Below are 14,337 nucleotides of genomic sequence, written 5' to 3' on the forward strand. Positions count from 1 at the left end.
GACCCATGTAGCTGACCCATGTAGCTGACCCATGTACTGACCCATGTAGCTGACCCATGTAGATAGCTTGACCTACCTGGTCTCTAAAGACTGGGTTAGGAGAGAACACAGCTATCCACCTGTCAGAGATACCTGCGTCACCCATAACTAGTGCCATGATGATGACGACATCAGCAGGAACTGACAGACAGAACTCGCTGGCGTCATGGCAGAACTCTGGACTTGTCAGTATTGTCTAAGGAAAAACATTTACACAAAATAAAAACCAGATAAAAACTCCATCAAATATTAATTTCTTTAGATGAATTAAAAAATAATTGTAAAAGCTATACTATTATGAATAAAAAATTCAGTTTTAAGTTTCAGGTTTCCATTAAAGTGGGTTACTGCCCCTGATATGTAGTTACCTCCAAGTTCATTGTAACAGTTGACATGGCCACCGTGATTTGTGTCCCTTTGAGGATCTTTAAATCTTTATTCAACATTTCTAGAATGGTCAAAGCTACAGACAAATTTAAAAACAGAGTTCCAAAATTAAAACAAAAATTTCACATAAAAATAACTGCTTTTATAAACATTTCTAACACACAGATTTTAATGAATTTAAGCACACGCAAAAAATTAATTAAAACAACAGGTATTTGTTCCACCCTGGCATTCTATAAATAGACTTACAGGACAAATCAAACTTGGATTGTTTGATCTCCTCAAAGATACTTGTGGCGGAGATGTGAGGCAGGAAGGATTTGAGTCGCACCTGCATCTCACGGTCAGCGGAGGTGGCGATTTTATCCTTGTCCGACAGGTTACATGTGTCAGTCAAGATGGCCCCTAGGATAATAAAGTGACATGTGTCAGTCAAGATGGCCCCTAGGATAATAAAGTGACATGTGTCAGTCAAGATGGCCCCTAGGATAATAAAGTGACATGTGTCAGTCAAGATGGCCCCTAGGATAATAAAGTGACATGTGTCAGTCAAGATGGCCCCTGGGAAAGTGACATGTGTCAGTCAGGATGGCCCCTAGGATAATAAAGTGACATGTGTCAGTCAAGATGGCCCCTAGGATAATAAAGTGACATGTGTCAGTCAAGATGGCCCCTAGGATAATAAAGTGACATGTGTCAGTCAAGATGGCCCCTAGGATAATAAAGTGACATGTGTCAGTCAAGATGGCCCCTAGGATAATAAAGTGACATGTGTCAGTCAAGATGGCCCCTGGGAAAGTGACATGTGTCAGTCAGGATGGCCCCTAGGATAATAAAGTGACATGTGTCAGTCAAGATGGCCCCTAGGATAATAAAGTGACATGTGTCAGTCAAGATGGCCCCTTGGATAATAAAGTTACATGTGTCAGTCAAGATGGCCCCTAGGATAATAAAGTGACATGTGTCAGATGGCCCCTAGGATAATAAAGTGACATGTGTCAGTCAAGATGGCCCCTAGGATAATAAAGTGACATGTGTCAGTCAAGATGGCCCCTAGGATAATAAAGTGACATGTGTCAGTCAAGATGGCCCCTAGGATAATAAAGTGACATGTGTCAGTCAAGATGGCCCCTAGGATAATAAAGTGACATTTGTGAGTCAAGATGCCCCCTAGGATAATAAAGTGACATTTGTGAGTGAAGATGGCTCCTAGGATAATAAAGTGACATGTGTCAGTCAAGATGGCCCCTAGGATAATAAAGTGACATGTGTCAGTCAAGATGGCCCCTAGGATAATAAAGTGACATGTGTCAGTCAAGATGGCCCCTAGGATAATAAAGTGACATGTGTCAGTCAAGATGGCCCCTAGGATAATAAAGTGACATGTGTCAGTCAAGATGGCCCCTAGGAGAGTGACATGTGTCAGTCAAGATGGCCCCTAGGATAATAAAGTGACATGTGTCACTCAAGATGGCCCCTAGGATAATAGTGTGATATGTGTCAGTCAAGATGGCCCCTAGGATAATAAAGTGACATGTGTCAGTCAAGATGGCCCCTAGGATAATAAAGTGACATGTGTCAGTCAAGATGGCCCCTAGGATAATAAAGTGACATGTGTCAGTCAAGATAGCCCCTAGGATAATAAAGTGACATGTGTCAGTCAAGATGGCCCCTAGGATAATAAAGTGACATGTGTCAGTCAAGATGGCCCCTAGGATAATAAAGTGACATGTGTCAGTCAGTACATGATAGAGATCACTGTATGGTTGGAAATTGGGACAAATGTGATCATGTTATAACAAGGCAACCAATGAGGTGCCACCTACCCAACAAGTCAACCAATAAGGTGTCACCTATCCAGCAAGTCAACCAATGAGGTGTCACCTATCCAGCAAGTCAACCAATGAGGCACCACCTACCCAACAAGGCAACCAATGAGGCGCTACCTACCCAACAACCAATGAGGCACCACATACCCAACAAGGCAACCAATGAGGCGCCACCTACCCAACAAGGCAACCAATGAGGTGCCACCTACCCAACAAGGCAACCAATGAGGTACCACCTACCTAACAAGGCAACCAATTAGGCACCACCTACCTAACAAGGCAAACAATTAGGCACCACCTACCTAACAAGTCAACCAATGAGTCGCCACCTACCCAACAAGTCAACCAATTAGGCACCACCTACCCAAAACAGTCAACCAATGAGGCACCACCTACCCAACAAGTCAACCAATGAGTCGCCACCTACCCAACAAGGCAACCAATTAGGCACCACCTACCCAACAAGTCAACCAATTAGGCACCACCTACCCAACAAGTCAACCAATGAGGCACCACCTACCCAACAAGTCAACCAATGAGGCACCACCTACCCAACAAGTCAACCAATGAGGTACCACCTACCCAACAAGTCAACCAATGAGGTACCACCTACCCAACAAGTCAACCAATGAGTCGCCACCTACCCAACAACCAATGAGTCGCCACCTACCCAACAAGAGTTCTGCCACAGTGGCATCCATGCTGAAGTCCTCAGGATCAGCGTCCAACATTTTCCTGGCCACTATGGAACTGCAGGAGCCTACAGGCTCAATCTCTGCATGCCAACTGGAACAAAGACAACACTTTCGTCAGCAACATGTATGGTATGGGCAGGGGAGGGTGGGGGAAACAGTGGGGCACAACCTGAAGCACTAGGAGGACTCATGTATTAAACAAGTAGGACCCATGTATTAAATCAGGAGGACCAATGTACTAAACCCCGGAGGATCCACTTTTAACACCAGTAGGACCCATTTATAACACTAGTGGGACCCACTTATAAAATCTCTTTGACCCACTTATTACAAACACCCATTTGACCCACTTATAACAACCATTTGACCCACTTATAAAAGCTGTAGGAACCTGCTGTATTCTAAAGATAATCCAGGTCTACCACGTTTTCCCCCAAAGTTTCAGAAAATGACCTCTGACCTTTTAGGTATCTCCCCATCAACTGGCCTGTGGTCCAAAGCCTCGACCACAAACTTCCTCAAACATTCCTCAGCCTCGCTCAGCACGTGATGGTCCACCAAGGTCACTTCTAGAGTGATGACCTCGCTCCCACTCAAGGCTGGTAGGTCAAGGTCGTCAATGAAAATGAGGTCGTCTGCTCGGATGTTGTGCTTGCCCAGGAAGTAGACGGTCTCCAGGTGGATGCGGAAGTTGCTCCGGCGTGTGCACAGGACGGGGAGGGTGTGGCTGCCCGGGCTGGACTTAGTCTGGTGGGGAACAGATGAAGATTTACATTCAGGACGGGCTGTCTGTATACAATAGGAAGATTTACATTAAGCACGGGCTGTGTGTATACAATAGGAAGATTTACATTCAACATGGGCTGTGTGTATACAATAGGAAGATTTACATTAAGCACGGGCTGTGTGTATACAATAGGAAGATTTACATTAAGCACGGGCTGTCTGTATACAATAGGAAGATTTACATTAAGCACGGGCTGTCTGTATACAATAGGAAGATTTACATTAAGCACGGGCTGTCTGTATACAATAGGAAGATTTACATTCAACATGGGCTGTCTGTATACAATAGGAAGATTTACATTAAGCACGGGCTGTCTGTATACAATAGGAAGATTTACATTCAACATGGGCTGTCTGTATACAATAGGAAGATTTACATTAAGCACGGGCTGGCTGTATACAATAGGAAGATTTACATTCAGCACGGGCTGTCTGTATACAGTAGGAAGATTTACATTCAGCACTGGCTGGCTGTATACAATAGGAAGATTTACATTCAGCACGGGCTGTCTGTATACAGTAGGAAGATTTACATTCAGCACGGGCTGTCTGTATACAATAGGAAGATTTACATTCAACATGGGCTGTCTGTATACAATAGGAAGATTTACATTAAGCACGGGCTGGCTGTATACAATAGGAAGATTTACATTCAACATGGGCTGTCTGTATACAATAGGAAGATTTACATTAAGCACGGGCTGTCTGTATACAATAGGAAGATTTACATTCAACATGGGCTGTCTGTATACAATAGGAAGATTTACATTAAGCACGGGCTGTCTGTATACAATAGGAAGATTTACATTCAACATGGGCTGTCTGTATACAATAGGAAGATTTACATTAAGCACGGGCTGTCTGTATACAATAGGAAGATTTACATTCAACATGGGCTGTCTGTATACAATAGGAAGATTTACATTAAGCACGGGCTGGCTGTATACAATAGGAAGATTTACATTCAGCACGGGCTGTCTGTATACAGTAGGAAGATTTACATTCAGCACGGGCTGTCTGTATACAGTAGGAAGATTTACATTAAGCACGGGCTGTCTGTATACAATAGGAAGATTTACATTCAGCACGGGCTGGCTGTATACAATAGGAAGATTTACATTCAGCACGGGCTGTCTGTATACAGTAGGAAGATTTACATTCAGCACGGGCTGTCTGTATACAATAGGAAGATTTACATTAAGCACGGGCTGTCTGTATACAATAGGAAGATTTACATTAAGCACGGGCTGTCTGTATACAATAGGAAGATTTACATTAAGCACGGGCTGTCTGTATACAATAGGAAGATTTACATTCAACATGGGCTGTCTGTATACAATAGGAAGATTTACATTAAGCACGGGCTGTCTGTATACAATAGGAAGATTTACATTAAGCACGGGCTGGCTGTATACAATAGGAAGATTTACATTCAGCACGGGCTGTCTGTATACAGTAGGAAGATTTACATTCAGCACTGGCTGGCTGTATACAATAGGAAGATTTACATTCAGCACGGGCTGTCTGTATACAGTAGGAAGATTTACATTCAGCACGGGCTGTCTGTATACAATAGGAAGATTTACATTCAACATGGGCTGTCTGTATACAATAGGAAGATTTACATTAAGCACGGGCTGGCTGTATACAATAGGAAGATTTACATTCAACATGGGCTGTCTGTATACAATAGGAAGATTTACATTAAGCACGGGCTGTCTGTATACAATAGGAAGATTTACATTCAACATGGGCTGTCTGTATACAATAGGAAGTTTTACATTAAGCACGGGCTGTCTGTATACAATAGGAAGATTTACATTCAACATGGGCTGTCTGTATACAATAGGAAGATTTACATTAAGCACGGGCTGTCTGTATACAATAGGAAGATTTACATTCAACATGGGCTGTCTGTATACAATAGGAAGATTTACATTAAGCACGGGCTGGCTGTATACAATAGGAAGATTTACATTAAGCACGGGCTGTCTGTATACAGTAGGAAGATTTACATTCAGCACGGGCTGTCTGTATACAGTAGGAAGATTTACATTAAGCACGGGCTGTCTGTATACAATAGGAAGATTTACATTCAGCACGGGCTGTCTGTATACAATAGGAAGATTTACATTCAGCACGGGCTGGCTGTATACAATAGGAAGATTTACATTCAGCACGGGCTGTCTGTATACAGTAGGAAGATTTACATTCAGCACGGGCTGTCTGTATACAATAGGAAGATTTACATTAAGCACGGGCTGTCTGTATACAATAGGAAGATTTACATTAAGCACGGGCTGTCTGTATACAATAGGAAGATTTACATTCAGCACGGGCTGTCTGTATACAGTAGGAAGATTTACATTCAGCACGGGCTGTCTGTATACAATAGGAAGATTTACATTAAGCACGGGCTGTCTGTATACAATCGGAAGATTTACATTAAGCACGGACTGTCTGTATACAATAGGAAGATTTACATTCAGCACGGGCTTTCTGTATACAATAGGAAGATTTACATTCAACACGGGTTGTCTGTATACAATAGGAAGATTTACATTCAACACAGGCTGTCTGTATAAAATAGGAAGATTTACATTCAACACGGGCTGTCTGTATACAATAGTAAGATTTACATTAAGCATGGGCTGTCTGTATACAATAGGAAGATTTACATTAAGCACGGGCTGTCTGTATACAATAGGAAGATTTACATTCAGCACGGGCTGTGTGTATACAATAGGAAGATTTACATTCAGCACGGGCAGTGTGTATACAATAGGAAGATTTACATTTAGCACGGGCTGTCTGTATACAATAGGAAGATTTACATTTAGCACGGGCTGGCTGTATACAATAGGAAGATTTACATTCAGCATGGGCTGTGTGGATACAATAAGATTTACATCAGAGGCGTAGCGACCCTTCCCGGCGCCCGGGGACAAACTTTCGATTTGCACCCCCCCTCAAACTTTCGATTTGCAACCCACCCCCTCAAACTTTCAATTTGTTTTTCCAACCCGTTTTGGCACCCCCCTAAGGTCGGCGCCCGGGCACATATGTTCCCCCCGCCCCCCCCCCCCCCTCGCTACGCCTCTGATTTACATTCAGCAGGGTCTGTCTGTATATTATAAGACGATTTACACATATAATTTATATAGAAAATATATACTTTTAACAGTGTCCGCTCCCCCCCCCCCCCGTCCCCCGAAAATTTCAAGTGCCCCCTCGGAGAAAAAAGTCTGGAAGAAACTCTGGCTGTGCGGATAGAGTAGGAAGATTTACATTCAGCATATGCTGCCTGGATCAAATGAAAAGAATTATATGAATGACAACAACAGCACACCACGGTGCGAAACGCTGGGAATTCCCAAAAGATCCAGCACTTCACTAAAATTGACTGACATTGTCTTCAAGGTCACATATATTTTGATTTGTGATAATCGTAAGGTTGACAAGACGGCGTTTTTCTCACGATTTACAGAATACAGTTGGCAGCACAATACCGTATTCTTGCACCAGACAATATTTCTGCACCAGACAATATTTCTGCACCAGACAATATTTCTGCACCAGACAATAGTTTTGTACTAGGCAATATCCAGTCAGCAGAGATCATCCCTGTAGCACTGAATATATTAGCACTAGAGGACATGGAGCCCAGTCCCCCAAGAAGACGTACAGTGAAACAAGTCAGCACCGTGAGCCACACGTTCTACCGTTTTAACTCTCTACAGAGGGAGACACAACGGATGATCGACAGTCTAGCGGCCTATTCAGGTCAGGCGTTATACTCGTCCCATACTCTGCTACACCTACTGCCCTCACTTCTGCATTATCGGATGCCCTAAATACTGTTCAAGCTGATACCCCACATTATGCCCCCAGATGCCCTAAAAACTGCCCCATATGATGCCTTACATTGTGCCCCATCTCATGCCCTACTATCTGCCCAGGTTTAAACAAGTTGCTAGCCCATTTGATGCTCTATTATCTGCCCAGATTTAAACGAATTGCTGCCCCACTATCTGCCCAGGTTTAAACAAGTTGCTGTCCTATTATCTGCCCAGGTTTAAACAAGTTGCTGCCCCATTTGATGCCCTATTATCTGCCCAGGTTTGAACAAGCTACTGCCCCATCTGATGCCCTATTATCTGCCCAGGTTTAAACAAGTTACTGCCCCATCTGATGCCATATTATCTGCCCAGGTTTAAACAAGTTACTGCCCCATCTGATGCCCTATTATCTGCCCAGGTTTAAACAAGTTACTGCCCCATCTGATGCCCTATTATCTGCCCAGGTTTAAACAAGTTACTGCCCCATCTGATGCCCTATTATCTGCCCAGGATTAAACAAGTTGCTGCCCTATTATCTGCCCAGGTTTGAACAAGTTACTGCCCCATCTGATGCCCTATTATCTGCCCAGGTTTGAACAAGTTACTGCCCCATCTGATGCCCTATTATCTGCCCAGGTTTAAACAAGTTGCTGCCCTATTATCTGCCCAGGTTTAAACAAGTTGCTGCCCTATTATCTGCCCAGGTTTAAACAAGTTGCTGCCCCATCTGATGCCCTATTATCTGCCCAGGTTTGAACAAGTTGCTGCCCCATCTGATGCCCTATTATCTGCCCAGGTTTGAACAAGTTGCTGCCCCATCTGATGCCCTATTATCTGCCCAGGTTTAAACAAGTTGCTGCCCCACTATCTGCCCAGGTTTAAACAAGTTGCTGCCCTATTATCTGCCCAGGTTTAAACAAGTTGCTGCCCTATTATCTGCCCAGGTTTGAACAAGTTGCTGCCCTATTATCTGCCCAGGTTTAAACAAGTTGCTGCCCTATTATCTGCCCAGGTTTGAACAAGTTGCTGATTGAAAAGATAGTCCGCTACGCCAGAGAGTTGCCCAGCTGTAATGAAGTGGTCATCGACTCGCTGATCTTCACGGCCCAGATATCTCAGCGGTTCAACATCAACACACCGTTCATGATCAAAGCCATGTTCGAAGGTAAGTACATCCAGGTATCAACACAAAGCCATGTTCGAAGGTAAGTACATCCAGGTATCAACACAAAGCCATGTTCGAAGGTAAGTACATCCAGGTATCAACACAAAGCCATGTTCGAAGGTAAGTACATCCAGGTATCAACACAAAGCCATGTTCGAAGGTAAGTACATCCAGGTATCAACACAAAGCCATGTTCGAAGGTAAGTACATCCAGGTATCAACATAAAGCCATTTTAGAAGGTAAGTACATCCAGGTATCAACATAAAGCCATGTTCGAAGGTAAGTACATCCAGGTATCAACACAAAGCCATGTTCGAAGGTAAGGTTAGCCAGATATCAAGACAAAGCCATATTAGAAGGTAAGTTTAGCCAGGTATCAACACGAAGCCCCGTGAAATCACCACGCCAAGCTCGAGGTTCAGATCCCACCTCTGCTCCCCAGCCTTCAAGCAGCCACAGAACAATTACCTGACCATTTGCTCCCCAGCCACAGAACAATTACCTGACCATTTGCTCCCCAGTCACAGAACAATTACCTGACCATTTGCTCCCCAGTCACAGAACAATTACCTGACCATTTGCTCCCCAGCCTTCAAGCAGCCACAGAACAATTACCTGACCATTTGCTCCCCAGTCACAGAACAATTACCTGACCATTTGCTCCCCAGTCACAGAACAATTACCTGACCATTTGCTCCCCAGCCACAGAACAATTACCTGACCATTTGCTCCCCAGCCTTCAAGCAGCCACAGAACAATTACCTGACCATTTGCTCCCCAGCCACAGAACAATTACCTGACCATTTGCTCCCCAGTCACAGAACAATTACCTGACCATTTGCTCCCGTCACAGAACAATTACCTGACCATTTGCTCCCCAGTCACAGAACAATTACCTGACCATTTGCTCCCCAGCCACAGAACAATTACCTGACCATTTGCTCCCCAGCCTTCAAGCAGCCACAGAACAATTACCTGACCATTTGCTCCCCAGCCACAGAACAATTACCTGACCATTTGCTCCCCAGTCACAGAACAATTACCTGACCATTTGCTCCCCAGCCTTCAAGCAGCCACAGAACAATTACCTGACCATTTGCTCCCCAGCCACAGAACAATTACCTGACCATTTGCTCCCCAGTCACAGAAAAATTACCTGACCATTTGCTCCCCAGCCTTCAAGCAGCCACAGAACAATTACCTGACCATTTGCTCCCCAGCCACAGAACAATTACCTGACCATTTGCTCCCCAGTCACAGAACAATTACCTGACCATTTGCTCCCCAGCCTTCAAGCAGCCACAGAACAATTACCTGACCATTTGCTCCCCAGTCACAGAACAATTACCTGACCATTTGCTCCCCAGCCACAGAACAATTACCTGACCATTTGCTCCCCAGCCACAGAACAATTACCTGACCATTTGCTCCCCAGCCACAGAACAATTACCTGACCATTTGCTCCCCAGTCACAGAACAATTACCTGACCATTTGCTCCCCAGCCACAGAACAATTACCTGACCATTTGCTCCCCAGTCACAGAACAATTACCTGACCATTTGCTCCCCAGCCACAGAACAATTACCTGACCATTTGCTCCCCAGTCACAGAACAATTACCTGACCATTTGCTCCCCAGCCTTCAAACAGCCACAGAACAATTACCTGACCATTGAGGAGTTCTGTAAATCTATCTGCCTGTTCCTGAGCCCGAAGCTCGATCTAAAAATCAACTATGTTTTCCAAGTCTACGACTTCAACGGCAATGGCAACTTGGACTGGGGCGAGTTGTACATACTACTAAAGGTGAGATTGTGTACCGTTATGGTGAGATGGTGTACTGTTATGGTGAGATTGTGTACCATTATGGTGAGATGGTGTACCGTTATGGTGAGATTGTGTACCGTTATCGTGAGATTGTGTACGGTTATCGTGAGATTGTGTACCGTTATGGTGAGATTGTGTACTGTTATGGTGAGATTGTGTACCGCTATGGTGAGAATGTGTACCGTTAGGGTGAGATGGTGTACCGTTATGGTGAGATTGTGTACCGTTATGGTGAGATTGTGTACCGTTATGGTGAGATGGTGTACCGTTATGGTGAGATGGTGTACCGTTATGGTGAGATGGTGTACCGTTATGGTGAGAATGTGTACCGTTAGGGTGAGATGGTGTACCGTTATGGTGAGATTGTGTACCGTTATGGTGAGATTGTGTACCGTTATGGCGAGATGGTGTACCGTTATGGTGAGATTGTGTACCGTTATGGTGAGAATGTGTACCGTTAGGGTGAGATGGTGTACCGTTATGGTGAGATGGTGTACCGTTATGGTGAGATTGTGTACCGTTATGGTGAGAATGTGTACCGTTAGGGTGAGATGGTGTACCGTTATGGTGAGATTGTGTACCGTTATGGTGAGAATGTGTACCGTTATGGTGAGAATGTGTACCGTTAGGGTGAGATGGTGTACCGTTATGGTGAGATGGTGTACCGTTATGGTGAGATTGTGTACCGTTATGGTGAGATAGTGTACCGTTATGGTGAGATTGTGTACCGTTATGGTGAGATGGTGTACCGTTATGGTGAGATTGTGTACCGTTATGGTGAGATGGTGTACCGTTATGGTGAGATTGTGTACCGTTATGGTGAGAATGTGTACCGTTAGGGTGAGATGGTGTACCGTTATGGTGAGATTGTGTACCGTTATGGTGAGAATGTGTACCGTTATGGTGAGAATGTGTACCGTTATGGTGAGAATGTGTACCGTTAGGGTGAGATGGTGTACCGTTATGGTGAGATGGTGTACCGTTATGGTGAGATGGTGTACCGTTATGGTGAGATTGTGTACCGTTATGGTGAGAATGTGTACCGTTATGGTGAGAATGTGTACCGTTATGGTGAGAATGTGTACCGTTATGGTGAGATGGTGTACCGTTAGGGTGAGATGGTGTACCGTTATGTTTTAACATGAACGTTAGTTTAGACTATGTGGTCACAGCAAGATCATGGAATCTGTATCATGGGGGGGGGGGGGGGGGGGTGTTCAGTTGACAGACATCAACACAGGGGCGATGAAATCAGGTTGAAAAATAACTTTAGTCAAACAAAAAATTTAGATCGCGCAAAATGACTGAGATCTATTCTAAATTGACCATGACATATTAAAATCGACAATTAGCTACTGCACACTGACCATGAACTATTTGACATTGACCATGACCTATTTAACGCTCGCCATAAACTATTTAAATCTAATGTGAAATGTGAAAATGCCACAACATCCCCCTCCCCCCAGCACACCATAGTTGACAGCCGTGAGGACGAAGACCCAGACCAAACAGTCAAGGACCTGATCGAACTCGTCATGAAGGTTATCAAGTATGATCCGATCAAAGGCTTCGATCTGGAGCAGTTCAAGTAAGTTCTGGCTGCTTCGAGTAAGTTCTGGCTACCTCAAGTAAGTTCTGGCTACCTGAAGTAAGTTCTGGCTACCTCAAGTAAGTTCTAACTACCTCAAGTAAGTTTTAACTGCCTCGAGTAAGTTCTGGCTACCTCAAGTAAGTTCTGGCTACCTCAAGTAAGTTCTGGCTACCTCAAGTAAGTTCTGGCTACCTCAAGTAAGTTCTGGCTACCTCAAGTAAGTTCTAACTACCTCAAGTAAGTTCTGGCTACCTCAAGTAAGTTCTGGCTACCTCAAGTAAGTTCTGGCTACCTCAAGTAAGTTCAGGGTACCTCAAGTAAGTGCTGGCTACCTCAAGTAAGTTCTGGCTACCTGAAGTAAGTTCTGGCTACCTCAAGTAAGTTCTAACTACCTCAAGTAAGTTTTAACTGCCTCGAGTAAGTTCTGGCTACCTCAAGTAAGTTCTGGCTACCTCAAGTAAGTTCTGGCTACCTCAAGTAAGTTCAGGGTACCTCAAGTAAGTGCTGGCTACCTCAAGTAAGTTCTGGCTACCTCAAGTAAGTTCTGGCTACCTCAAGTAAGTTCTGGCTACCTCAAGTAAGTTCTGGCTACCTCAAGTAAGTTCTGGCTACCTCAAGTAAGTTCTGGCTACCTCAAGTAAGTTCTGGCTACCTCAAGTAAGTTCTGGCTACCTCAAGTAAGTTCTGGCTACCTCAAGTAAGTTCTGGCTACCTCAAGTAAGTTCTGGCTACCTCAAGTAAGTTCTGGCTACCTCAAGTAAGTTCTGGCTACCTCAAGTAAGTTCTGGCTACCTCAAGTAAGTTCTGGCTACCTCAAGTAAGTTCTGGCTACCTCAAGTAAGTTCTGGCTACCTCAAGTAAGTTCTGGCTACCTCAAGTAAGTTCTGGCTACCTCAAGTAAGTTCTGGCCACGATTGTTACTGGCTACTTTAGATCAGCAAAGTTGTCATGTTGTTGACCAAAGTTTGTATCATGCATCTCTCATGTCATCATTGAAACTGTCCCCACGACCCTACACATACGTCAGGTAGCCTACCTAGGGGACGCTACTTTGATAATTCTATGGTTGACATTTATTTCTTCACTTGTATATTTTTACATACTACTAACACGACCCCATCCAACGATTTAAATTTTGTCATTTTTTCCTAGGCAGTTGGTGACAAAAGACATAGTATATCTTCAACTGCTGGGGCCTTGCCTACCGTCTGAGGTTGCTATACAGAGGTAGGTTTTACTCCACGACATTTGCCGATACAGAGGTAGGTTTTACTCCACGACATTTGCCGATACAGAGGTAGGTTTTACTTCACGACTTTTGCCGATACAGAGGTAGGTTTTACTCCACGACATTTGCCGATACAGAGGTAGGTTTTACTCCACATTTGATGATACAGAGGTAGGTTTTACTTTACGACATTTGCTGAGTCAGAGGTAGGTTTTACTCCACGACATTTGCTGAGTCAGAGGTAGGTTTTACTCCACGACATTTGCTGAGTCAGAGGTAGGTTTTACTCCACGACATTTGCTGAGTAAGAGGTAGGTTTTACTCCACGACATTTGCTGAGTCAGAGGTAGGTTTTACTCCACGACATTTGCCGATACAGAGGTAGGTTTTACTCCACGACATTTGCCGATACAGAGGTAGGTTTTACTCCACGACATTTGCCGATACAGAGGTAGGTTTTACTCCACGACATTTGCCGAGTGGAAGACAAATTTGCATATATCAGGTTTAAAACAGGACTTGAAACCATGCCACTTGTTCACTATACACCTATAAAGCTGAGATACAAAACGCAGCTGCTTAGGCTAATGTTTACCCCCCCCCCTCCTCTCCTCCCGCAGGTTCCGGAACATACTAGACACAAAGACACCCTGGCAGGTGAGCGTGTTTTTCGCACCTGAGCGTATCAAGTCCTTATGTGAGCACAAACAGCGTTGTGTCAAGGAGGAATATTACCCCATCCAGCTCGACATGCCCTAGTTGTATTAGACATGACCTAGTTGTATTAGACATGACCTACTTTTACTACCCCGTCCAGCTCGACATGCCCTAGTTGTATTAGACATGACCTAGTTGTATTAGACATGACCTACTTTTACTACCCCGTCCAGCTCGACATGCCCTAGTTGTATTAGACATGACCTAGTTGTATTAGACATGACCTAGTT

General features: G+C 44.2%; 1 protein-coding gene across 1 annotated transcript in view; it reads right to left on the reverse strand.

The window, feature by feature from the left end:
* The window catches only part of LOC131946073 (exopolyphosphatase PRUNE1-like), a 110,450-nt gene that overhangs the window by 2,260 nt on the left and 93,853 nt on the right, over nt 1-14,337 (reverse strand). Inside the window, exons 4-8 of the mRNA XM_059306714.1 lie at nt 3,411-3,697; nt 2,926-3,041; nt 676-831; nt 408-502; nt 77-235 (exon numbers count right to left, since the gene is read on the reverse strand). Of these exons, the coding sequence (XP_059162697.1) occupies nt 77-235; nt 408-502; nt 676-831; nt 2,926-3,041; nt 3,411-3,697 (813 nt within the window). The remainder of the gene's footprint in view (nt 1-76; nt 236-407; nt 503-675; nt 832-2,925; nt 3,042-3,410; nt 3,698-14,337) is intronic.

This window comes from Physella acuta, unplaced genomic scaffold (genome assembly GCF_028476545.2).
Source record: "Physella acuta isolate Inbredline_101_S28 unplaced genomic scaffold, ASM2847654v3 ptg000544l, whole genome shotgun sequence".
Classification (NCBI taxonomy): Eukaryota; Metazoa; Mollusca; class Gastropoda; family Physidae; genus Physella; species Physella acuta.